The sequence below is a fragment of the Zootoca vivipara genome, chromosome 1 (genome assembly GCF_963506605.1).
Source record: "Zootoca vivipara chromosome 1, rZooViv1.1, whole genome shotgun sequence".
NCBI classification, from domain to species: Eukaryota; Metazoa; Chordata; class Lepidosauria; order Squamata; family Lacertidae; genus Zootoca; species Zootoca vivipara.
The window spans coordinates 63,545,410-63,570,850 of record NC_083276.1 but is presented as its reverse complement, the minus strand read 5'-3'; the positions used below and the strand labels follow the sequence as shown (position 1 = coordinate 63,570,850).

Below are 25,441 nucleotides of genomic sequence, written 5' to 3'. Positions count from 1 at the left end.
TGGATAGGTTTCCCTTTTAAACCACTGACAACCAATCAACTGACAGCACATTACTGCTGAGTCATTCTGACCCAGCACTTCTACAGAAAGTATTGCATCAGCCAGTTTCACTTTACTAGTACACTCAGGCCTGCAGACTTACTATTTCACACAGCATTCTGTGGATCCCAACAATTACTCCACTGATGAGAGTTCCCCTTTCTGTCTAGTGAAAGAGTGGGTAGCTGAGCTTCCTGACCCCCCCCCCCCAGTGGCTGCCTGCAAAAAGCCACAAAATAGGGTTTTCTATTGGAGGGGATGAGCCGGTCCAGAATCTGCTAGATTTCAAACTAACCCCACTTGATTGCTTTGGGGTCACTTTGGGCCTGATCACTCAGTCAGTCTCAGGCTTTTTGCAGACCCACACACCTTCTGTCCCAGCCAACATAAGCAATAGGACTGTGGATGTGGCAGTGAGCCTGCTGTTCCATCATACCTTACTGGTGCTCAGCTAGGATTTGTATTGCACCCTTTATTAATGAATGGTTAAGTAAATTGTGGACTATAGCCAAATTGATTACTGTATGTCTACCTATTTTATGTAAAACTGAATAAGAGATCGATTCAGTTTGATTTTGAGTCCTTTGTTTTTTGGATTCAGAAATTATTTTACTGTTAATTCTTTTTATGTGGCAATTTCAATTTTTGATTTTTTATTATACTTACTAGAAATGTTACTGATGCTGCTGCAATGAGAGCAAGTCCCTTTGAACTCAGTGGGGCTTCTGTATAGACATGTATAGGATTTCTGTGTAAAATGTTTTTTAAAACCCCAAGGATTAATATATTGTTGATCCTCTGTAGCCTATTCTTAAACAGTGTGTCATTGCTGTTATTCAAGTTGATTTGAATGAAATGTTCAGATAATGTTTTGTCAGGTAGTGCATAAATTGCTCGTTAAACTCCAGACAGCAACTGCTTTTTAATCAGGTTCTAATTGTTCAGACAGAGACATAAAAATGTCTGGCATTTCCATTCTACTTCTTGCTTATAAGCTGTAGTATTATGCTCAGGCAGATTCCAAAGCAAGTAATTTTTTTTTACTGTAGCAGTCTAAAATTGCTGCACAACACACACACACACACACACACACACTTATATCTTTCTTAGTAGTACTGCCAATATAGTCTGTTTACTGAACCTTTCCAACCTTTCTACAGAGAATTATAGCCAAGGAAATGAATATACAGTGCCTTGGCAATTTTGTGTATTTGTCACATAATCCATATGCATGGCAGTAAGCGTGGGTGGGTGTTGCTTATGCTGGAGAAGTAGGCTGGGTATGAAAGTATTCAACATTCTAGGACTCAGCTATACAGCTGCAAATAAAAAGTTTTAAGTGTGTTGTAACATGCAATATACAAATGGGACACTAGATGGTGATGATGAGCTATGGCAAATTCAAGCTTTTTTTCCCCCCTAACAAAAAATAAAAAAGCATTTTCACATCATTTTTTAATATGTGTGTAGATTGCACCTCAGTGTTGAATTTCAACAAAGGGGTGTTCCATTCTTCTTACTCATTGAACCACCAGAGGAAAGAGTGCTGCTTCTGAATGTAGGGTCATAGCATGTCATTTCACAGAAAATGTGCAAAAATTATCAAGAGCTGTAGGCATCTAGCACAGCCTTTTAGCTGAATCTCAAATGTGATAACCAACCCTAGCTGCCAAGTTCTCCCTTTTTTTTAAAGGGAAATTCCCTTATGCTGAATAGGCTTCCTCGCGAGAAAAGGGAAAACTTGGCAGCTATGTATCCAACCCCTATTTCTTACAGGAGAACATCTCCATTGCAACCTGAATTGCAGCATTGTTGCCTTCCTCTATAAAACTATGAATTCTAGGATAATTTTAATTTCAAAGAGAGAAGGCCTTTTGCTACACAGGTATAGGCAACCTGTGCTAACCTGCCTTTATTAGCCTGCTTACTTGCTAAATAAGCAAATGTTTTCAGGTTTGAAAATATTTTAATGATTAAAGGTTTTTAATTCTCCAATACCATGCCTCTCAGCTGGTCTCAGGATGGAACATATAGGAGAGTGTAGCAGCTGGAGTTTGACATTACCAGGGCTCAGAACCAGTGGGCTTGTCACTCTCTGACCAGTCATGTTTCCTGTCCTTCTATGTGAGAATGTGAACTAGTGGGATAAGTATTGCTGCCAGGGTATATAAAGCAGTTGGTTAGGAGCAGAGGGTGGGGCAAGTAGGGGAGGGAAGCAAAATAGTAGGGCAATGGGTCATGTGGGTTTCCAGGAGAAAGGGTGGACCAAAAAGGTGTGTAGGCTCATTTCGTAGCCATACGATTAGCCAATACAGTGCTTTTTCTGATTGGATCAGCTGTTACAGAGTGTGGGATCCTCTTGTTACCTTCTGTAGTATGAGGTTGTCTCTTGGATTCCAACCTGGGCTGTGAAACTTAAGCTGTTCAACCAAGCTAAGGTTTCTCCTACAGCCCATGTACCTTTGGTATCTATGGCTGGATCTTGACATTAGGGGGAGACAGTTGCCCCATGATGTGAACAATTCCTGTCTTATGTTGTGACTTAAGAGGGTAGGGCATTGTATGGTGTCTACAGTATTGCTTCAAGTTCAGAGATCTCCCCTTCTTTTGCCTCAATGTGACATGCAAAATGTGATGGATCTACTACTCCCTGTGGCGGGACTCCAATTTGCATTTTGTTTTTAACCTCATGCCTTCTTCCAGGGATGGGGAACAGAATCAACCTCTGCTTACAAACCTCCAAGGACCGACTGTTTAATTATCTGTTCTAGGACTTTTTGTGGTATCAATGTCAAGTTCACTGGTCAGTAGTTACCTGGGTCATTTTTCCCCTGCTTTTTGAAGATGGGAACATTTGTCTGCCTCCTGTCTGCAGGGACGACTTCTCTCCTCCAAGAATCCCCAAAGATTATAGGCAGAGGCTCTGAGATTCCATCTGCAAGCTGCTTTAGTATCCTTAGGTGCAGCTCAGAATTCATTTAAAGCAGCTAGGTGTTCCCTTACTACCTCTTTCCATATCTTGGGTTGCAGCTCCCTTGTTACATCGTTTACTCTGTTACTGCCAGGTTGGCACATTAAAAGCTTCCGTAAACAGGGCTGCCTTCAGATGTCTTCTAATAGTCTGGTAGATGTTTATAGATTCAGGTAGGTAGCCATGTTGGTCTGAGGTAGTCAAAATATAAAAATAAAATAAAATAAGCAAATTGTCCAGTAGCACCTTAGAGACCAACTAAGTTTGTTCTTGGTGTAAGCTTTCGTGTGCATGCTTATACCAAGAACAAACTGGTTCGCCAGAAGCGGCTTAATCATGCTGGCTGCATGACCCGGAAGCTGCCTGCTGGCTCCTTCAGCCAGTAAAGCGAGATGAGCGCCACAACCCCAGAGTTGTCCGTGACTGGAGTTAAAGGTCAGGGGTCCCTTTACCTTTACCTTTAAGGTGCTACTGGACAATTTGCTGTTTATATTGGTCCTATTCCTCCTTCAGTGGGTCTTTAAGCATTGCTCAAAAGGAAATACTGTGCTTTTTCTGCAGGCCTTTCCACAAGGAAGCTGTTTAGATGTGGTGCTATATGGCCTCCTCTTCCTTCCCTTGTGTGTTGCGATGAATAGCAGCCTTTGTGAGTTGTGTGTACTATAAAGGGTGTGATTGATGGGCACTGGCAGTGCTTCCAAGGTTTCTGGGATTGTGGCTCTTGTTATTCCATTCTGCGCTTTTCTGGAGCAGTGTGTTTTCCCTTAGTGTTCTGGGCTAGACAAGTGTAAGACACGGCAGATATTTTGCCATTGTAGCGCATATATCTCTCCCCTGGCATATTAATAGTTAGGATTGTTCTGTAAATATGAGACTTGCATCAGAAAAGTAGGCATGTTTAATGTCACTATGATTACTTGTTACCGCAAGCTGCAATGCAACATTTAAAGACAACAGAGCATTGAGAATGTTGTATTTGCTGCTTGTAAGGACAATATTTCACAGTTTACATTAAAAACATATTTGTGAGAAAAGTAATTATCCAAAGATTATTAGAAGTTTGGATATTAAGATTATCTGTTTAATTTTTAATTGGCTTTTTTCAAGATAATTGGGTTTATTCCCACATGTTTGTGAAAAAGGGGCAATGGGCTAATTGGGTTTGATGACATATATTCTTCAGAAAATATGAAGTAATTCTGACATTCCTAACATTTGTCTGGTTATATAGTTTCTTTTAAAAATATAAACATATTTTGCCAGATATAAATAGCAGGTCATTTACAGTTCCTTGAATGTCCTTCATTATCTCTTACCCTTACTATTTGACACTGAACTGAACACATCTATACTGTGTATTGCCATATTATCTTTTGATACATTTCTGAAGTCAGGTGAAACTTCCATTTTGAACCATGTGAACTTTGAATGATGACATCAGAGTAGAATATTTTGTACTATAGTTTGGTGTATTGTTTTCTTTGGATTCTAGTAGTATCTAGCATGTTTGATTTCACAGCCATTCAAAGTCTTGAGGTGATATTGCTGCATTGAACTGAATACAACCAGTGTGCAAGATTTTGGAGTGTGGCAATGCTGTTGTGTCAGCTCAGGCAGTCTTGGATGAGATAGGATATTTAGATCCATTTCATTCTAGCTTACAACCTGGATTCAGGGCAGAAACTGCCTTGGTTGCTCTTATGGGAACTTATGCTGCCAAACAGGTGTGACAAATGTGACCCTATTGTTTCTCTTGGAACCTGGCAGCTTTCTGTGTTGATATTGTTACTTTTACCCCACATGTCCTTGAAAGAGCTCAAGGGAGTTATAAGGTTCACCTCCCACCCCCATTTTATTCTGACAACAACAACCCTGTTAGGTATGTTAGGCTGATAGATTGTGGCTAACCCAAGGTCACCCAGCCAGCTCCATGGCTGAGTCAGGATTTGAACCCTGGTCTCCCAGGTCCTAGCTCAGCACCATACTGCTCTATTACACAATACTGGTTATACCATTGACTATGGTATCCTTCTGGACCATGTCTTGGAAGGGTCTTGGAATCATGGTGTTACAGAGTCCTTCCTAATGGAAAGACTCAGAAGATGGTGCTGGGAAACTTTTGTTCCACCCCTTGGTCACTGACATTTAAGTTCCTATCTTGTCCCTTGTACTTTTCAACAACTATAAGAAACCACTGGGGGATGGGGTTGTTAGGGTCCTACCAGTAGGACCCTGGTAGAGACATATGCCCAGCTGGCATGTTCTCTCCCTCTTGGTAGATCGTTCGGGAGCTTCGTGCTTACTCCAGCCCGAATATCACAGCGACTGATGCCATCTGACATCAGCACACTTACGGATCCGCAGAGTTTGCGCAATTGCTTAACAAAACTCAGTAGCACAGCATTTGGCTAATCTACTTTTATTTACATATAAACACACACAGAGCACTGCAGCATGGCTCCTTCTCTCTCTAGCATCAGGCAGCAAAGAGAATGAAGAAAGGACAATAGTCCCACTCCAGGAAAAACACAGTATCACAAACATCCTGTCTTTGTCACTTCCCACTGTGGAATGTAAACATACACTGTCTTGTGATAGACAACAATCCCATGAATGCAGCATGGGGAATGAATCTCTAACAGGGGTCACAGTTTCCCCAAAGAGCCACATAGATAGTTAGGCTGTTCTCTGGGAATGCCTAAGCTAGTAAAAGGCATTCTGAACCTTATTGTGCGTCTAAGATCCTAGACATTACATTGCTATCACATGATAGATTTTATACACGTTGCTGTATGTTGCAGTGTCATAATAACCAATGGCATAATTTGCTCTCTGAAGAAGAGTTGGCAAGTTCATAGGTCATATCTTTCCCTGAGGTTGTCCCTGGTCTCAGACTTTGGAACTCCCTTTCTAGAAAAGCTAGACTGGCTCTCTCATTTTTGTTCTTCTGGCAGCAGGTGAAGACTGCTTTATTCACACAGGCCTTTGGGAACTGACTTTTTAAGGAAAGCACTTTCAATATTACTGTGATGTTTTTATAGTTTTTATTAGCTTATTTTAATAGATTTGTATATACAGTTTAATTATTTTAATGATTGTCTTTTATATATTTTTTACCTTTTTATATTTCATATATCTTGTTTTAATTTGTGTAAGCCACCTTGAGTCTGTCAGCATCCAGAGAGGGTTGAGAGGCCGGCTGGCTAGCCCCCAGCTGGATCATGCCCTTCCAGCCGACGTGGTGGACAATCCCCCGATCTCTGGTGTGATGAGCACACTATATTAGCAGAGTGCACTGCACAAACAGAAGCGGAGTGAAAAGGCTTGTGAAAGCATAATTACAAGCAGATTTATTAAGCATAAATCAGGACACACACAAAATGTCGTCTCTCCATCTCCTCAGAGAGAGTCTCAAAAGCAAAAGCTATACACAACAGAAGTACCCAGCAATCTGTGCTGGTATGTAAACAGACATGTGACACGCAACAGTTCCATGTCTGCTCTAAAGGTAGAATGGAATTTCCCAACAGAGTCCTGGTCCAGGAAAAAGGTGGGATCTAAATAAATATAATAATAGTAGTAATGACAGCAACATTCTTTTAATGCCTCCAGACTAATAATATGCATCTGTTGTAGCATCCGGTAATGGACAACGATAGAGAAGGTTATTGGATTGTTGGTGTTGCCTACTTAAGCTATTCTTCTTATGTTACTATTATAATATTAAAGTTACCGTGTGACCCAGATATCAAAAGTACTTGTATTTAATCCAGCTTCATTTTAGAATCATAAACTGACCATAGAGAAAGTTATACCTGAAATTTTGATTGAATATTTTATTTTCACTCTGCAGGAAATGGAAAATGGTGAAGCAGAAACTTGTGACTCAACTAATGTCCTGTGTTCTGTAACTTCAGAAAGAAATTGTGGTGTTTCAACTTTACCCTTGACTTTATGTCAAAGGAATGTAGATACTGCAGTACTGAAAAAGTGAGTATGGTCAACCCAGCCTTATCACTTTTTCTTACATGCAAACATAATGGCCAACCCCCCCCCCCAAACTTCCATAAGTAACTATACAACCTTTAGAAGACTGGCAGCCCTGTATAGGGAAGTTTTTAATGTTTGATGTTTTATTATGCTTCTGTACATGCTGGAAGCCACCTAGAGTGGCTGGGGCAATCCAGTCAGATGGGTGGGGTATAAATAATAAAATGATGATGTTGATGTCATAATACTTAGCAAGAGGTCAAATTCACCTCCTGTTTCCCACCTTCAGCTGTTCCTTCTTTCTTTCTTCAATGCTGCCATGACCCTGGGATCAAATTTCCTTTCTTCAGGGTATGAGTTAGTTAGAAGGGGATTTTTAAGTACGGTAGGGCAAGCCCAAGAAGCACATTTGCAAGATGAGCATGTGGTACTAGTGCCCCTTCAGAATCTCAGTGCTCCAGTGTTTCTCTGAAGCCTGCCATGTGTGGCAAAAGAAACTACTCTTGAGGTGGTGGTGAAAACAAATATTTTTGATGCATGGTATTGTGGGAACAAAGTGGGCCTTGACTGAGTGGGCTTTTGTGATCTTAGGCTAGGCATACTGCTCCATATAGTCTGGGATTTGGTTTCTAACAGTGGCTAGCCAAATAACGTTAGAAAACTTACAGGAAGGCACGAGAGCAATATCATTTCCATTTTGTTCCTCTCTTCTGAACATGGGTGCCCCATTTACTTGTCAGTTGCTGATAGAAGTGACTCTGCAGAGAAGGTTTAAGGGGAGCTTGCATGTGTGAAACTGAGGTTAGTGGTGGTGTGAGTGGATTGTCAGGGTGACCTTGTAATCAAAACCAAACCTATAGTATGTGTTCCCTGACCAACAATATAGGAGTACAAAAGAATCAAGGTGGCCTGTGAATGTATTGCAAATATGTTTTGTACATAAAATATGTAACTTAAATGATAGCTTCATGAAATGAATACTGTAAGCAATAAATATGTCTTCAGATACAACACTTGTTGGCAAACTGAATACATGTAAATATATTAATCATTTAGGATGTGCATGAACCAGGTATCTTCTGTAGCCAATGGACAGGCACATTTTGACTAAAAAGCCCGGGAGAAGGAGGAAGAGTGTGAGGGAGGTCAGCAGAGGCAACGTTGGGGCCTGCTTCAGTCAGGCTGTCTCCCACTTTCCCCATTTTACATGTTACATCATTTGTCTTAGCACTTTAAACCTATAAATCCCCTTGGGTTCCTTGGCAGAAAGGTGGTACATAAATGGAATGAATGAATGAAATAATATTGCACTGCTGTTCTTGACTCAGTGGACTCCATCACATAAGCCCCAATAGAACCAAAGTCTCCACCACTCTGTCAGAGGAGTTCTTGTTGTTAAAATTTGTACAACACCCTATACCAGGCATTCCCAGACTGCGGCCCTCCAGATGTTTTGGCCTACAACTCCGTTGATCCCTAACTAACAGGACCAGTCGTCGGGGAAGATGGGAATTGTAGTCCAAAACATCTAGAGGGCCGAAGTTTGGGGATGCCTGCCCTATACCCATAGGTCTCAGGGCAGTTCTCAACACAAAGACACAATATAATTACCACAAATACATAATAAAAATAGATACAATAAATACAAAGACAACTCAATAATTCCCCCCTTCCACAACACATTTAAAAGTGCATTAGATGTCTGTCAGCCAAAAGGCATGATTAAAAAGGAAATTTTTCACCTGGTGTATAATGTGTATAATGAAGGCACCAGCCTGGGGAGAGCATTCCACAAATGGGGAGCTACTGCAGAAAAGGCCCACTCTCATGTTGCCACCCTCCAGACCTCTTGTGGAGGAGGCACATGCAGAAGAGCCTCAGATGATCTCAGGGTCCGGGGAGGTTCATATGCAGAGAGGCAGTCCTTGAGGTATTGCAGTCCCAAGCCATTTAAAGCTTTATAGGTCGAAACCAGCACCAGTTAAAGCAGGCATCCCCAAACTTCGGCCCTCCAGATGTTTTGTTAGCAAGGGATCATGGGAGTTGTAGGCCAAAACATCTGGAGGGCCGCAGTTTGGGGATGCCTGAATTAAAGGGATGATGAAGCAGACTGAGCCCTTTCAACTGAAGAGGTGCCTTTCACTAAAGGTAGAGCTTAGTCAGTACTGCTCCTTTATAAGAATGATTGTTACTGAAGCAACATCAGAGCTTTGGTTTCTTATATTCCTTAACACTTGGAGGAACATGTGAAAACCCATGTTTTCCCCATACTACAGTGTGGGGGGAAATGGATGTTGCATGTTGTGAATTTGTTTTCATCTTTATCATTCAGCCTTGCTCAGGCCTTATCTTGGATGAGATTGATTGATCCATCAATCTCTTCTTTAGATTTTTGAAATACAGTGGTACCTCGGTTTATGAACACAATTAGTTCCGGAAGTCTGTTCATAAACTGAAGTGTTCATAAACTGAAGCAAACTTTCCCATTGAAAGTAATGGAAAGTGGATTAATCTGTTCCAGGCGGTCCACGGAGTACTTAAACTGAAGCGTTCATAAACTGAAGCGAACTTTCCTATTTAAAGTAATGGAAAGTGGATTAATCCGTTCCAGACGGGTCCACGGAGTACTCAACCTGAAGCGTACTTAACCCGAAGCATGGGTGTAATTGGTTCCGGAAGTCTGTTCATAAACTGAAGCGTTCATAAACTGAAGCGAACTTTCCCATTGAAACAATGGGAAGTGAATTAATCCGTTCCAAATGGGTCCACGGCGTTCGTAAACCGAAAATTCATAAACCGAGGAGTTCGTAAACCGAGGTTCCACTGTATACTAAGCCTCAACTCTTTCTCTCCCTCTCCCTCTCCTTCCCTCTCCCTCTCCCTCTCTTTTACGGTTGAAAGTCATGATTCACTTCCTCCTCCCTCTGCCCTAGCTGCCACTTGCAGCACTCACCTGTGTCTTTCTCATTTCTGAAATTTAAAATCTAAATGCAGTTCAGAAGCCTTGCTGTTTCCTTAAGTATTCTGCTGTGTCACCTTTGGCACAAATGAAGGGGAAAATGCATTATTTGTATCACTATTGATAAGGTAACCTAAAAATGCTGCATCTGTTGGCTTACACTTAATTTAACAAAATAAATTGTCCTTGGTCTCCTTGAAAAAAAAGTAAAGTAAACCTTAATCCTGAACTGAACTCACAAGGCAAACTATACCATTAAGTACATTCCCATGTATGGAATAGGATTATGAAGCCATCCTCCTAATAAATAATCTTAGTGAATAAAGGCAACAAATTACAATAGGAATAGAGAAAAATGCTATACTGTATAGATATATTTTAAAACGTTGCATGCAAACAGATCATCTAAATATCTGGGTAGCTTTTTCATGTGTAATATTTAGGGTATTACTGGTTAAAATAAATAATTCCCAGCCAGCTCATCTGTTGTAATTGAAAATACCTGAAGGATGCTAGGTTGGGGGTGTCTGCTTCAAAGTTTTAAACCTAGCACTTTGAATTGTGCTCAGGTATGTATTTGTAGTCAGTGGGGCTGGTTAAGAACTAGTGTGATATGTTCTGTCCAGCTAGACTCAATCTGTATTCTCAACTGATTTCCAAATAGTCTTCCAAAACATGCTCACACAGAACATAATGCAGTACAGTAATCTAGTCAGTTACTAGCATTAGTATTCTGTAGTTACCCAGCTGTAGTTATCAGAACAGTCAGAGCTGCAGTGAGATTCTTGTTTATTTCTAACCTCTTAGCTGAAGATTTTAAAAAGTTCTTTCACATTTTAGTGGATAATATATAGCTATATCTAAGGTTGTGACCATAGCAATGTACTCAAAAGTGCTTTGATACATTCTTTCTCTTTGACAGTGTTGTAGTAATTCCTTAATATGTCAGATATTCTTTTCTCCTTCCTCAATTGCCCACCTATTTTGGTCACATTTTCCGGCATGGGTGCATGACTGGATTTCCCACGTTGTCCTAGTTTTGGGATTTCTTAATCCCAATATCAGTTCCCCCTTGCTCTATTTTTCTTTCAGAAAATGCATCTCCCCTAACACAAAGGCATCTGGAAAAACAGAAGAAAAGCAAAGAGAGTCTCTGTTTGGCCCTATGAGTCCCCTGCAATCATCAGCAATACCAAGAAGGTCAGAGCTTCAAGATGCTGCCACACATCAAATAAAATCAGTTCAGAGAATTGATAGAATATCAGAACTAGTCAGCTACAAATCAAATAGTACAAACATTTTTTCTCTTATATCACCATCCAAGAGAAACAGACCTGTCAGTGCTCCTCCAGGTCAGCTAAGGTAATCAAAGCTGTTCCATGTTCCTTTTAACTATGACTGTTGCTGTTCTGTCTCCTTTCAACTGACTCAGTGATGATTCAATTGACAACCTCAAACTTACAGTAAAAGACTGCAATCTTTATTTAGATTTTTTGATATAGTGGTATCACAGTGCAATTCTAAGCATGTTTACTTAGAGGTAAGTCCCTCTGAGTTCACTGGTATCTAATCTAGTAGGTGTGTGTTATTATACATAATTGGTCGATATTTTTCTACCCATAAAAGGCCAGTTGTGCCAGTCTGGTGAACATGCATGCTCAGAAATAGATCCATATCTGATCAGCAGGCATCAAGTTTATGTACAGTTTGCAAACCTTTCCCTTCACTGAAATGCATCATGTATAGGAATATTTATTTTTTATAAGAGAGAATGGGATGGGATGGGGAACGGAGAGAGAGAGAGACTTATAAACAACATAACATATACATCAGAATTTCTGGAATATGACTAACAATGTGGAAGTGAGTTGTGCTGTTGGGGTATGTTACATGAAAGTATAAAGAATAATTCCCACAAATTCAGTGTGTACCTCAAGTACATTTCATTCTTTGCATGATATTTGCACTATCTCTTATTCCATGCCAGTAGTGTGACATCTCATAACTGAAAAACAGATGGCAGAATTGTTTTGCTATAGGGACAGACTTTGCTGCTGTTTTATTCTGCCTTTTCAAAAATAAAATAAAATACAATATTGATAGGTGATAGTGAGGAGCATTTATAGCTCCAACACACACTTTAAAGGAAACAACCACCCTACACAAATTTCAAGGACAGAGTCTTGATATATTTGGGAGGAAAACAGTACTAGGTGAGTACACGAACAGTGGCTTCACACAGTAGGAAGTGCATAGACACTAAGCAAAATTGGAGGAAGAGTATTTCATTCATAACAGAACAACCTCACTTTCTAGACTGCACACTACAAACAGTAGTGAATAAGCTGGAATGCAACACAGGTGATTAAAAACAGGGCTCAACATTAATATTTAAATTGTTATATTGAATGTTCAAATGATCAGGCTTTGTCTAATTCTATTTGATTTGTTAAAGGTTAAAACGGGAATAAGGCTACAATTCTATACACACTTTTTTCAGAGTATGCCCCATTGGACACAGACTTACTTCTTAGTAAACATAGTCAAATAAGTATAATTGGGTTTTTTTTAAAAAAAGGTGAAGCATCACTTTTAAGTGCTTGCATCAAGAAGACTAAAACCAGTGGAATCTTTATGTATAATTTTATAACAGCAACTTTACACCTGAGTTTTTAATTTTTACAGGTGAATTGAATTTGAAGCATTGGTTTACAGTTCTCAATATAATTAAGAAAAGGGCTTATTATTATGATTGTCTTTGTTTTGAAATGCAATAATCACAATCTGAATAATCATTGAGAGAGACTATATTAATTAAATTGTAATTTTTGTATAGGTACTATCTATCTAGTTCAACTGAATTGGAATTGTTTTTCTACAGATCTACTTCCTTAAAATCCCATTTGGCCCAAAAGGTCCCTGAAGTGCCGATTTTTGAACGACAACCACAGATACTCAGAGTAACAGCTTATAAGAATGGTACAAGAAGCGTGTTTGCTAAAGTTACAGTGCCACTTTCCATTAAACTGGTAAGCATCCATATGTTTTCTGTGTAGCCATTTTTGTTTGGATATTTATCTTTGAGTAAAGGAAGCACTTTTTATTTTCACACTTGTTAAGCGTATACATAGTTATTGCATTTTTACCTTCAATTATATAACGTAAAACAGAAGCCATAAAATGTAAAGTAGAATTTGGAGTTTCTGCAGAATCAAAACAATTAAATGGTAGTCAAATAATAACATTGATAGGTAATGCTTAGCAATTGGATGCACATATACTGTGTTGAGGGAAATTAGTTAGGATTTGGTTTTTAAGTATTGATTATTGATTAAATTTTAGTAATTAACATGAGTATATTTTTTTCTTATTTTTTCTTACCTTTTGGGTCTGATTTAGCTGCTAGAGAAGTGCACTGGAAAGCTGAAGCTGAATATGGCTGCACGACGAGTCTTCTTGGCAGACGGCACTGAAGCACTCAATGCTATAGACATACCCCATGATGCTGACGTTTATATTTCAACTGGAGAGCCCTTTTCAGATCCATTCAAAAAAATTAAAGGTAAAAAATGCCAGTGTCAACGGCTTAAGGGGTGCAATTAAAAATGATTTTCATCCTGTCTTTTTGCTTGGTTTAACAAAACTAATGTTTACTCATTTACAGCTCAGTAAGAGGATAATGTGCTTAATGAAAGAAAAATCTACTGACAGCCACGTTTATTGCCCTTCATTAGCATTGGTGCTTAATTTAATATAGATCTGAATAGACATTAGGGAGCCTGCAGGAGGTTAAATGGTGAAAATATAATAAATTAAATAAGAGATTATTGAATTTACTGTTTAGTTTCTCTGACATCTAACAGACACAATTCATTAGGCTTATTACACTAGCAAAAATAATAGTTCAGAGTTTGAGTACTTTATTAATTTCGTCATTTGACCTTTATTAAGACAAAGCATTAAAATAATTATCAGACTGCTGATGCCACAATGTGAAATATTCATGTTGAAGTTACACAGAAATGTATATGTACACCTGCTCTAATATTTCATTTTGAAATTTGAACCTCTTTTAGCATGATATCTGAATTTACTTTCTCATGTCGCTAATTCTTGTAATATGCTTTCAGGTTTACTTATGAGCGTACTGTAGAATTTTATATTGCTGCTATTTTCAATTTTGTTGCAGATGGGTTTTTATTTTGGCAAAATTTTACTTGACTAAATGACTAGTACATTTAAATACAAATTTATTTATGGAATTGCCATTGAAATGTGACATATAATATAACTGGATTTATGATCAGAATATAACTGGATAAATATTGTATTAAATATTAGCCAAATAATGTTGTATTTTAAGCTGGAATGGTTTAAGAATCAATCTGTAACGCCACACCATTCAGTAATACCCAACAATTTAAAAATACTATACTGTAGTTGGAAGTAGTGTGTTTTAGAGGATAAAAGTAAACTGCTTTCAGTTGATACATTGTTATTGTTTAAAATCTTTTACAATTGTAGGTGTAGTACCATTCTAGAGTTTATATAAAAATTGGAATTTTGTTTAAATGTTGATGAAAAGCAACACAAACATTCATCTTTGTGTTTTGTAAAATACATTAATTGCACTGAAAACTGTTTACAAATGGTTTTGCATTCAGTTGACTCAGACAAAAGAAATAGCTGGTTTTGTATTTTAGAAACAGATTACTGTGAGAAGAGCAAATTATGCTTAATCACTGGAATTCCTATAAATATCTATAAAAGAAGCATACCATATAAATATTCTAGAATGATGGGAATACTTAGGTTTCCCCCACTAGTTGAGCCATTTAATATATATTCCTGCAATGTTTTGGAATAAATTATATTTCTTCATAACTCATGAATTATGCATGTAGTGTAGTATTGCAGATGATATGACAGTCTTCTTGAATACAGTCCAAATGATCCATTGAGTATGTTTTAGTCTATTAACTCAATAAGGAGAATAAATTTAGCCAAAAAAATATTTTGTCTTTTTTTAGTTCATGTAGGAGTAATGAATTTTCCTGCTGTTCTGACATATAAACAACAATATTCACATTGTCTCAACATCTTAGGAGTTACTGAGATAAATCTAATGTTATAATAATATTCATAGCCAGTGTGATATTTTATGTAAGGTGCGGTTACTTTTCCAGGCATATTTAATGAATGCTTGTATTTTCCAATTCATCAAGCATTTCTTTCTTTCTTTACCTCTACTTCATTCTCATCCAACAAAAACTTCTCTGCTTTGTCTGCATCTTTTGGCTGTGTTTCATCATGACATGCACTGCTGTTCCTTTAGCACCAAAATGTTGGCACACATTACTGAAAATTTCACACCAACTCTTGCTGGATCAGCAAGCTTAACCTACCAAAATCTGGTGTACTGCAATAGTATTTGACTGATAATCAATCTTTTTGCTGCTCGACAGTTGTTTCTGGGACTCAGACTAGAGCAGGTGGCAGATGTGCCTTGTCTTTTGAGAAAAGAAAGAGTAGGTGAGGTTGGGCACAGTGTAGCATATTGTGTGTCCATTAAAAGGGCTCTGCTAGGGTAAGTATTACAGGAAAATTCAGTGATATGCATAGAAGACCCACCAAGAACATCCAATAGGTCTTTTTACAGTCTGGCTTATAAATTAAATGGGATCACAGATTTATCCCAAATGATTTGAATGCATTCTGTAAATGGATTCAACGCAGTCAGTATTTTGTTTTCTGAATTCTGTATGTAAAAACATTTGAACAAGACTGTTACTGTGATATACAATCCAGGAGCATTTACAATAAATATAATTTGTAAAAATCAATAAATTGGTAAGACATGTCACAAGGAGGGCATCCTTTTCTGATACAAAACATAAATAAAACTGACAGTGTGGGGAGAGTAATTTGAGATTAGATGAGCACCACCCTCATATATACTAAAACGAATTCAAGTCTTCCTGTGTTTGTGAAGCTGGAGCTAAAACCACACCAACCACACACAAGAGAGAAGCATCAGTAGACATGGGTTAACCCAAAGCTTTGGAAATGTAAAAAAAAATTAGCTTAGAAAGAAAAAGCTAAGCAATAAGAAAAATTCCCCAGACAGCTTATGAAAACGTGATGTCATGGAAAGTTGAGAAACTTAGGCGCAGGGGGAGGCTTGATAACTGAATGTGAAGGGAATTGAATGTAGTAGCTGGAAAAGGAAAAGAAAGAGAAATATATAGATATATAAAGAATGGAAAGAACTGTCACACTGTCTGGTTAACTGGGAAGCTATTTTTAAATGTCAGAGATAGAGTTGAGAGCTGCCCATCAAATTCAGTGGAGAAATCAAAACCTTCAGTGTAAGTGGGATTGAGCAATAGTATGTCTGTCCCACCCCACCTCCCCTCAAAAAACTGAATGAAGAGATGGGGAAAAAATGGAAACTTCATCAAAACAACCCAATGGGGACTCAGCAACACTGACTCACTTGGGGGCGGGGAAATGACAATGAGGGAAGGGAAAGAATGAAATGGTGTGCCTGGAAACCTGAATAGAAAGAAAGACCATGCATTGAACCAATTTTGGTGCAGGGCCTCACTCTTAAAGTTTTTATTTAAGACCTAGTTGCCATACTGGTGGTGTTGGCGGCAACATCTGTCTGTCTCAGGAGACAATGGAGGACTGTGCCTTTGGGGGTGAAGTCAAACCATTGGGTAGAGAGATATGTTGTGTTGCAGCTGGAGCAGATGTGCTGCTGTCGATGGGCCATAGTGTTTCTTCTCTCTGCACTCCTCCCAGTGGTCATTCCTTCTCTGGTCATTGCTGTGATCCACAACCTGACTGCTTGTCTCCAGGCACTGCCATCTTGCAAGGGGTTCCCATGTGGCTGGGTTGATGTCCCTAGCCTTCCTGTCTTGTTTGCAGGCATCGTTGTAACACAGAGTTGGTCTGCCAATGTTCCTGGTGCCTGAAGGCAGCTCCCTGTAGAGCACATCCTTGAAGATCCTGCCATCTTCCATTCTATGGACATGACCAAGTTGGTGTAGATGTCACTGAGACAGGAGTATGAACATGCTGGGAATGCGGGCTTGGGAGAGCACGTCTTTGTTTGAGACTCTGTACTGCCACGCAATGCCCAAAATCTTCCTGCTGCAGTGCATGTGACTAAAGACAGTAGTACCTCGGCTTACGTTACTCTCAGGTAATGTAAACTTTGGGTTGCGAAAGTGGCAACCCTGGAAGTGTGGATCGCTGTGCGCGCATGCGCAGAAGTGGTCCCTCTGGTTGCAGAAACCTCGGGATCCAACCCATCCCATCCACAACCGGAGGTACCACGGTTTATTCATCTAGAAGCTCGTGGTTCAAATTTGACCTCTACTAAAAACTCACTAGGTGTCCTTAGGCAAGCCACTGTTTTGACTGACAAAGTTTATTTAAGCTACATATTTCATTTGGCTAGAGTTTATTTAAGAATTATTGTGGTCTGGATTGAAAGAGCTACTTCAGGCATGCACAAGGACTTGGGCACACTCAAGAGAATGGTGGATCTCCTGTTCATGAAAAGCTAAAACTGGCTTTGGGCCGATGGAACTTCTTGTCTGGTTTTTTGGATCCTCACCAGTATATTTGAGAAACCTTCAAACTCTAAAATAATAAGTGTAAAGTAAATGGGTTAAAGATTACAGAGACTAGATAAGACCATTGAAGCAACAAGGAAGCTGTTTTTAGAGTTTCATTCTTCCAATTGTGCTAGGAATTATGGTATTTTGCCTGTTTTGTTAAAGATTGTCTTGCAGATACTGAGAAAAAGTAGGCTAGCTCAAGCTGCACTATGTTCTTAGATTAATATGAATTGGCATTTTCTGTCCCATTTCGACATAGTACATTGGGCATAACATTTCAAAATTTAGTATGGTCTTCCACATGTAAAAAGGGTTTAATTTTAATTAAAAAATTGCTATGAAATCCCAGCCAGGAAAGAATGTTCATTTAGAGAAATTTTTCAGAAACCCTAGAATAAGCATTGGAATTTCCCTAGCGACCTTGACAACGAAGTCTTGAGTGGGCAAGCACAAAAACATGCATGTATTTTAGTTGGAAAATTCAAAGAGGCTTCTTATACAAGTAAATGCAAGTGACAAATGAAGCAATCATGCATGTACCATGAGAATGTTTACAATGCAGAAAGTTTAGTGCAAGTCTGAACACTATGTTAACCATCAACTTGATACAGGAAAATTGATAATGGTGCACCTTTTTATGGTATCTGGTTTAGAGGTATTGAAATATCAAAATAAAATACCTTTGAGTGTTTTTCACACCAATTTTACCTACTGTTAGCTATGAGCTTTTTGCACCTTGAAGTTTACATACAAAAGACAGTTCCTAAAAGCTGTCCAAAATGTAGTGTCTAGATGCTTCTTGCACCAGATTTTCTTAGTTGCCAGCCTTTTAAAATTAACTTCAGATACTTTTGGTTTAAAATCAAGTGACTTTTGCTCAAGCCTTCATCCTGTCTGCTTTTTATTCAGAAACTTTTGAATGTGTTTTATGTGTAATAAAGAACTGCAGTGCTTGTAAAATAAGTTTCCATCCAGTCCACTTCACTGAATTTGTTTTTAGAGCTTATCTGTCTTGGCATAAATCTCTTCTCCCAAAGGTTGACAGAGTGTAGAAATCATGTTGTCTGTATCTTAAACACTGTTAGGTAATTTGGGAGCCAACTTCAAAAAAATTATGCTGCCTCATTTTCAGTTTAGGCCAGGCATCCCCAAACTGCGGCCCTCCAGCTGTTTTGGCCTACAACTCCCATGATCCCTAGCTAACAGGACCAGTGGTCGGGGAAGATGGGAATTGTAGTCCAAAACATCTGGAGGGCCGAAGTTTGGGGATGCCTGGTTTAGGCACTCACAATTGGCTTACCCAGCAAAAGCTTTCCTGCCCCCACTCCTTCCTTCTCTTGCTCACAGAGGTACCACCCTCTACCCTTTCATGGGCTACAGTCTAGCTGCTAGACTCTAGATATGGCTGAGGAAAGGTTAGCTCAGGGAGAGGGCCACCTCTTATTGCTGTTTTCTCTCTTCCTCCAAGCAACAGTCAGTCTTTCATCCTGAAATGAAGGGAATAGGCATTTAGTCTCTAGCCGCCTATGGCATTGAGGCCTATCTGACCGGGCAACTGACCGCTTCCAGTTTCAGTGATCAAGACAACTTAAAAGCTGCCAACAAATGAAGCATACAAATTAATAAACTAGATAAAGTGGAAAAAAATAACTATTAATCCAAAACCTAATCAGAGGTAAATTTTGATTTAAAGCATTTAATCCATGTCTTCGTTTTATGCACTTGAAGCTCAGGGAGATGTTTCTTAAGGGTTTTTAAAGGGGTTGAATTGAATTGTTGTGGTAGCCTTCAGTGGTATTCAACCAACCTTTACTTGGAGTAGATACATTGATATTAATGACCCTATGTTATGGCCATTAATTTCATTGACCATTAATTTCTAAGATTTTACATTGTGAATTGCCCTGAGATTTATGGATGAAAGGCATCATACAAATTTAATAAATAATAATAGTAGTATGCCAAATTTAACTCAATACAACCCTTTGAGTCCAACAAAAATCAAGAATAAAAAAGCACGTAGGGACTATATCAGGGTGCTTCCATTGCAATTTATATAGGCTACATAAACTATTTTGCTGATTATTTGTTAGTTGCATCTATAATCCCTTTTGTATTTACCCATTCAGGGTATCCTCGCATGGGAGAAAGAGCATTTTCAAATTATGGCTGCTGTTCTTTTTAGAAACTGACTACTGAGCTCGCAGATGACCCACTGTGATTACTTCAGTTTGAAGGAAATGTATGACAGGTTGCCACTAGGATTTTCTCCTCAACAACAAAAATGTGGTTGTGTGGAATTTAGGCCATTGTTACCACTACTGTGGTACCATTGCAACTCTTCTTCTGTTTCTCATTGTTCTTTTCTATGTTGTGTCACTTATTTATCTACACATTGGTCAATATTTTCTGGCAATTAAGTTTTCAATCTGCCTGTTAATCTAGTTTTCCCCTGTGGATTTTGAGAAACAGCCTGGCTGCTTTATTTATGACTATTTTAATACAGTGTTTATAAATACTTCCCTAAGATTTACAAAACAAGTGGCCAATATTTTCTAGTGCTGCTCTTTCAGAAATTGCTACCGTACTTGAAAGATAGCAAATATCTTTTTTTAAAAAGCTTCTTTCATGTTTTATGGAGATTATTTGATACTTTCCTGTTTAATAGCTTGGTTTTAGTTGCCAGTAATATCACAAAACTAAAATTAAAAGTAAATATTTTTATGTCTTCGATGTACCTTACATTGCAATTTGTAGGGTGTGTAAGAGAGAGGGGAGGTTGGTTTGGACAGTAAACCATTGTTTAGCATGAGGAGTCTGGAAGCATTACTTCTGTTTAGATTAACAGCAGATTGCCAAGGCATCTGAACACAAAGAAACTGTGGTTCATCTTAATTATTGTTAGTTGAAACAAACAGGTTTCATACTTTCAAGATTCACCACAGTTTAGGGCTTAGATACTGCTTATCTTCTGTTAATCAAAAACAGAAGTGGAAGCTTAATATCTCTTCATTGTTATACTGGAGGAGGAGGAGAGAACGCAGAGCTGAAGTCGTGGTGAGCTTTGTTCCTGTAACACTATACTATGGTCTGACTGTGCAACACATATTTTGCATATCTGTGACTGGCAAATTGACTTGACAAGGTTTTGTGGCACCTTAGGAGGCACGTGCTAGATCTGAAATCTCCTTTTCCAGGTAGAGGTGCTCAACTGTCACTAAGACCTATTAGTACCTGTAACATCACTAAGGTTGAGCTATAATTTCCCTTCCACACTTGGCATTTAAGGGGATTGTTGGGAGTGGAGAGATATGTAAAACTTAATCTCAACATTAAGCACATATTTTAAACCAGGGTTCCCCAAACTAAGGCCCGGGGGCCGGATGTGGCCCAATCACCTCCTAAATCCGGCCCTCGGACGGTCCAGGAATCAGCATGTTTTTACATGAGTAGAATGTGTTCTTTTATTTAAAATGCATCTCTGGGTTATTTGTGGGGCATAGGAATTCGTTCATATTTTTTTTCAAAATATAGTCTGGCCCCCCACAAGGTCTGAGGGACAGTGGACTGGCCCCCTGCTGAAAAAGTTTGCTGACCCCTGTTTTAAACAGTGTGCTTAGCACTGGGTCATTTTTTATTATTATCTCAGAAAGAGAAGCAACACAAGGTCCTGAAGTGGATCAAGATTTTACTGGAAAATAAAAAAATTCCTTCAGTAGCACCTTAAAGACCAACTAAGTTTATATTTTGGTATGAGCTTTCGTGTGCATGCACACTTCTTCAGATATTCTTCAGATATTCTGTGTATCTGAAGAAGTGTGCATGCACACGAAAGCTCATACCAAAATATAAACTTAGTTGGTCTTTAAGGTGCTACTGAAGGAATTTTTTTATTTTGCTTCGACTCAGACCAACACGGCTACCTACCTGTAACTAAGATTTTACTGGGTTAACCTTTGCTCCCCGTTCTGTCTTTTCACCAAAAACCACTCTGTTCAGCTGGTATTTGCAGTCACAGCTACATCTAACAGCCCTTAGTTCTCTCAAAGCTCTAGCAAGACAGTTCATAGCATTCCAGAGGTGGAACAGAAGCATCGGAATCTGTGTTATACAAAGTAAAGACTATTGTTCCTTCTAGCTCAGAATCAAGCTATGATCACTCTGCTTTGGGCTTTAAAAGTTAATACCATCACTTTGAAATGAATAGATACAAATTGGTAATTAATGTCTCTGAATTTGAATGATTATGGGTATGTGTGGATTTGGAGAGGTATATATTGAATCTGTGTGGTGTGTATGTTAATGACCACACTAACTGGCATATGATACCTGGGTACCCTACCTACTGATTGCCAAGTTACAGTATGTTTTCTGAGGGCTATGTTCTTGTTTTCCAGGAAAGGGTGCCAGATGTAGGTGGAGAACATGTTATTGGCCACAACTGCTACCTGCAGCAATACAGTGTCTATTAGCACTCCCCCACTGCAAAACTATTCCTTTGATCTGGATTGTTTTATTAGGCCTCATGCAGCTTATAACTTCATTCGGATCCTATGACTAAGGGCTTTGTAGGATGTAATCCATATTATATTGCTAGATTCATGTGGATCTTTTTTAAAAAACTGGATTGATCCTTGACATAAAATTACGCAGAATTTGTCTAGGCATTCCATCCAGCGATTATGTTTTGTAGTTTCTGGTTTGGCTTGCGTGTAATTTTCAATTATAGTTTAGTGCTATATGGATGAGTCTGAGGGAGCCCGAGCAAAGAATCTCATCTTAGCATTATGTGTTAAAAACGAACAATGGTTAGTTAAACAAACCAGCTTCACGACATGCTTTGAAGTTGTCTTAGGATCTGGAAACTTCAGCATGCACAGCAGATGCTCTGCTGCTGAGCTATAGCCCTTCTTGTTTAGCAGCTGACCCTTAAAAGTAGGAAAAATGCAGGCACCATGTTTGCCCAGCTGAGATTTGGCTTTGAAATTCTTTCAGCCCGGAAATAATTTTACCAGTCTTTCTTGTGGCCACACAAAATGAGGAGGAATGGACAATTAGCCTTATGTTTCTCTTGGACATGCTGGGGATCATTCATATGGCAATAAACCAAGGATAGCCAACATGGTGCTCTTCAAGTGCTGTTGGACTGTAACTCCCATCATTGGCTATGCCAGTTAGGGTTGATGGGACGTGGAGTTCAGCAACATATGGAGCGCACAACATTGGCTACCTCTGTGCTAAGCAATTGCTTAGTGTTACATGTTAACCAGCTCTCTGACATCTCTCCATAACTCCAACGCAGACCTGATTCTGAAATTTTATACTTTCTATAATTTAGTTGTAGGTGTCACATTGTTGTAACCTGGAAAATAAAACTCCTCTTAGTTTTTAGGTAGCTAGTGTTCATTCAGTTGAGCATATAATTAATTATCAACATCCTTTCAAGCTTTCTGGATATTTGCCATGCAAAGTCTTAGATATTGCCAGTATTCTGCCTGAGTTATTTATTACACTTGGCTCAAATGAATCACTTTTCTGGTTTAACTAGATAAGCTTATCATTGGTTTATATTGCTGCTTTAAATATTATTATTTTTTAAAACTTCAGGATAATGAAAGCAAAAACAATTGATCTAAGAATATACATGAATATACATGAATTCTATCACTAAGAGTTGTATCTGGTGTTAGTCCTGCTCAGAGAGGACTCACTAAAATTAATAAACATGACTAACTTGGGTACATTAATTTCAATTGGTCCATGATTATGACTAGTACTTGACATGGGCCCAATCTCCTTGCTTTCCTATGTAGTTCATTCAGTTTAGATATGGCTATCACTTGTAGTTTAATGGTGAATTTTGGACACAATGGACAGGTAAAATATTTGGATTATCATAAAAAATGTAGCAGGAAATGATTAACAATAGGACCCACAAAGGGGAGGAGGGAAGTCCAAGAGATTCCTTGGAATCTTGTTTTTATGTTGTAAGTTGGATAATGTGACTGTAAAATTTTAATTTGAAAAACCAAATAAATAATTTTTCCCTATTTGGTTATGCTATTCTTATTATTTAGTATTATTATCAGAATACTGCTATTTATTATTATTATTATTAGTAGTAGTAGTAGTAGTAGTAGTAGTAGTAGTACATGGGTATGTTTAAGATATTTTTAAATTCACTTGAACATAATAGAGGAGTGTTCCTGAAAAATTATTATTGAGTGTATACTCCATTCATTGTAAGCTCCCAGGGCAGCTTACAAAAAGTTCAATTCACAATAAAACAAAAGAACACAATCAAATACAATAAAAGAGAGAAAGTCTGAACACAGGGGGGAAAACCCTAAAACATCTTTTACATATATACATCAACATCATTTACAGACATATCTTAAAAAAACATGATTTATTGCATTTAAGATGATCGAAAAGGAAAAAAAAAAAGCTTTAAACCCAATGCAAAATGAATCTTTTCAGCACACACCATTTCATCAAGCTAGTAAAGCTTATTGAAACAAAAATAGTTTCTGGAAAGTACAGATAATGTGCAACTGCTGTATGTCAACAAGAATGCTATACTGTACCACCGAGCAGGCGTACCCACACTGAAAGCCGGGGCCAACGCAGCCATTAGGCAGGGTGAGGCTGTCATTTCAGATGGCAGAAGCCCCTGAGGCAGCACCCCACCACTGATTTCAGTCGAGACCACACCAGTTTCTGGCAACATCTCTCCAAAACTCCGAGATCTTGTGCAATTTTGGTGCAATCTTGCTGGAAATGGATGTTGATGATGGTGCCACTTCTCCACCAGGGGTGACATGGTGGAACTTCCTGTGATGAAACAGGGTGCATTGCCCCTGCTGAAAGAGCTGCTTCAAGTTGCTACAGAGTGGCCTTCTTATATTTTTGGGACTTGAAGGAGAAGATTTCATGCAGAATGCAATGATCTACTGAGTGTATAAAGGGAAATTTTAGAAAGGTACTTGCCTCATACCAAAATGGTAGGAAAGCAATACAGTACCAGGATTCTCCAGGAAACCCAGTCCAGAGTCAAAACCAGTACTTTGAATTGATGCCAGACATTAACTGACAACCAGTACAGTTGGAAAAACACAGATGTAACATCATAATGCCAGTCCCATTAATAACCTTGCAGCTGTATTTAGCAGTGTCCAGATTGTCCAGTTGTGTGCAAACTGTCTTCAAAGGCAACCCTACATATAATTACAGTATTAATTACAGTATTTTAATTTGGTGGTTGCCAGGGCTAAGTTACCTCTGTCTAGGTGGTGACAGCAGCCACGAAATTAAAAGACGCCTGCTTCTTGGGAGAAAAGCAATGACAAACCTAGACAGCATCTTAAAAAGCAGAGACATCACCTTGCTGACAAAGGTCCGTATAGTTCAAGCTATGGTTTTCCCAGTAGTGATATATGGAAGTGAGAGCTGGACCATAAAGAAGGCTGATCGCCGAAGAATTGATGCTTTTGAATTATGGTGCTGGAGGAGACTATTGAGAATCCCATGGACTGCAAGAAGATCAAACCTATCCATTCTTAAGGAAATCAGCCCTGAGTGCTCGTTAGAAGGACAGATCATGAAGCTGAGGCTCCAATACTTTGGCCACCTCATGAGGAGAGAAGACTCCGTGGAAAAGACCCTTGTGTTGGAAAAGATTGAGGGCACAAGGAGAAGGGGACAACAGAGGACGAGATGGTTGGACAGTGTTCTTGAAGCTACGAACATGAGTCTGACCAAACTGCAGGAAGCAGTGCAAGACAGGAGTGCCTGGCGTGCTCTGGTCCATGGGGTCACGAAGAGTCGGACACGACTAAACAACTAAACAAC

The 25,441-nt window shown here is 38.9% G+C and overlaps 1 protein-coding gene across 1 annotated transcript in view; it reads left to right on the top strand.

Annotated features, from left to right (window-relative positions):
* Positions 1-25,441, top strand: part of DCDC1 (doublecortin domain containing 1) — a 236,116-nt gene that overhangs the window by 6,948 nt on the left and 203,727 nt on the right. Inside the window, exons 2-5 of the mRNA XM_060275323.1 lie at positions 6,864-7,000; positions 11,052-11,321; positions 12,841-12,988; positions 13,359-13,521. Coding sequence (XP_060131306.1) covers positions 6,864-7,000; positions 11,052-11,321; positions 12,841-12,988; positions 13,359-13,521 — 718 coding nt within the window. The remainder of the gene's footprint in view (positions 1-6,863; positions 7,001-11,051; positions 11,322-12,840; positions 12,989-13,358; positions 13,522-25,441) is intronic.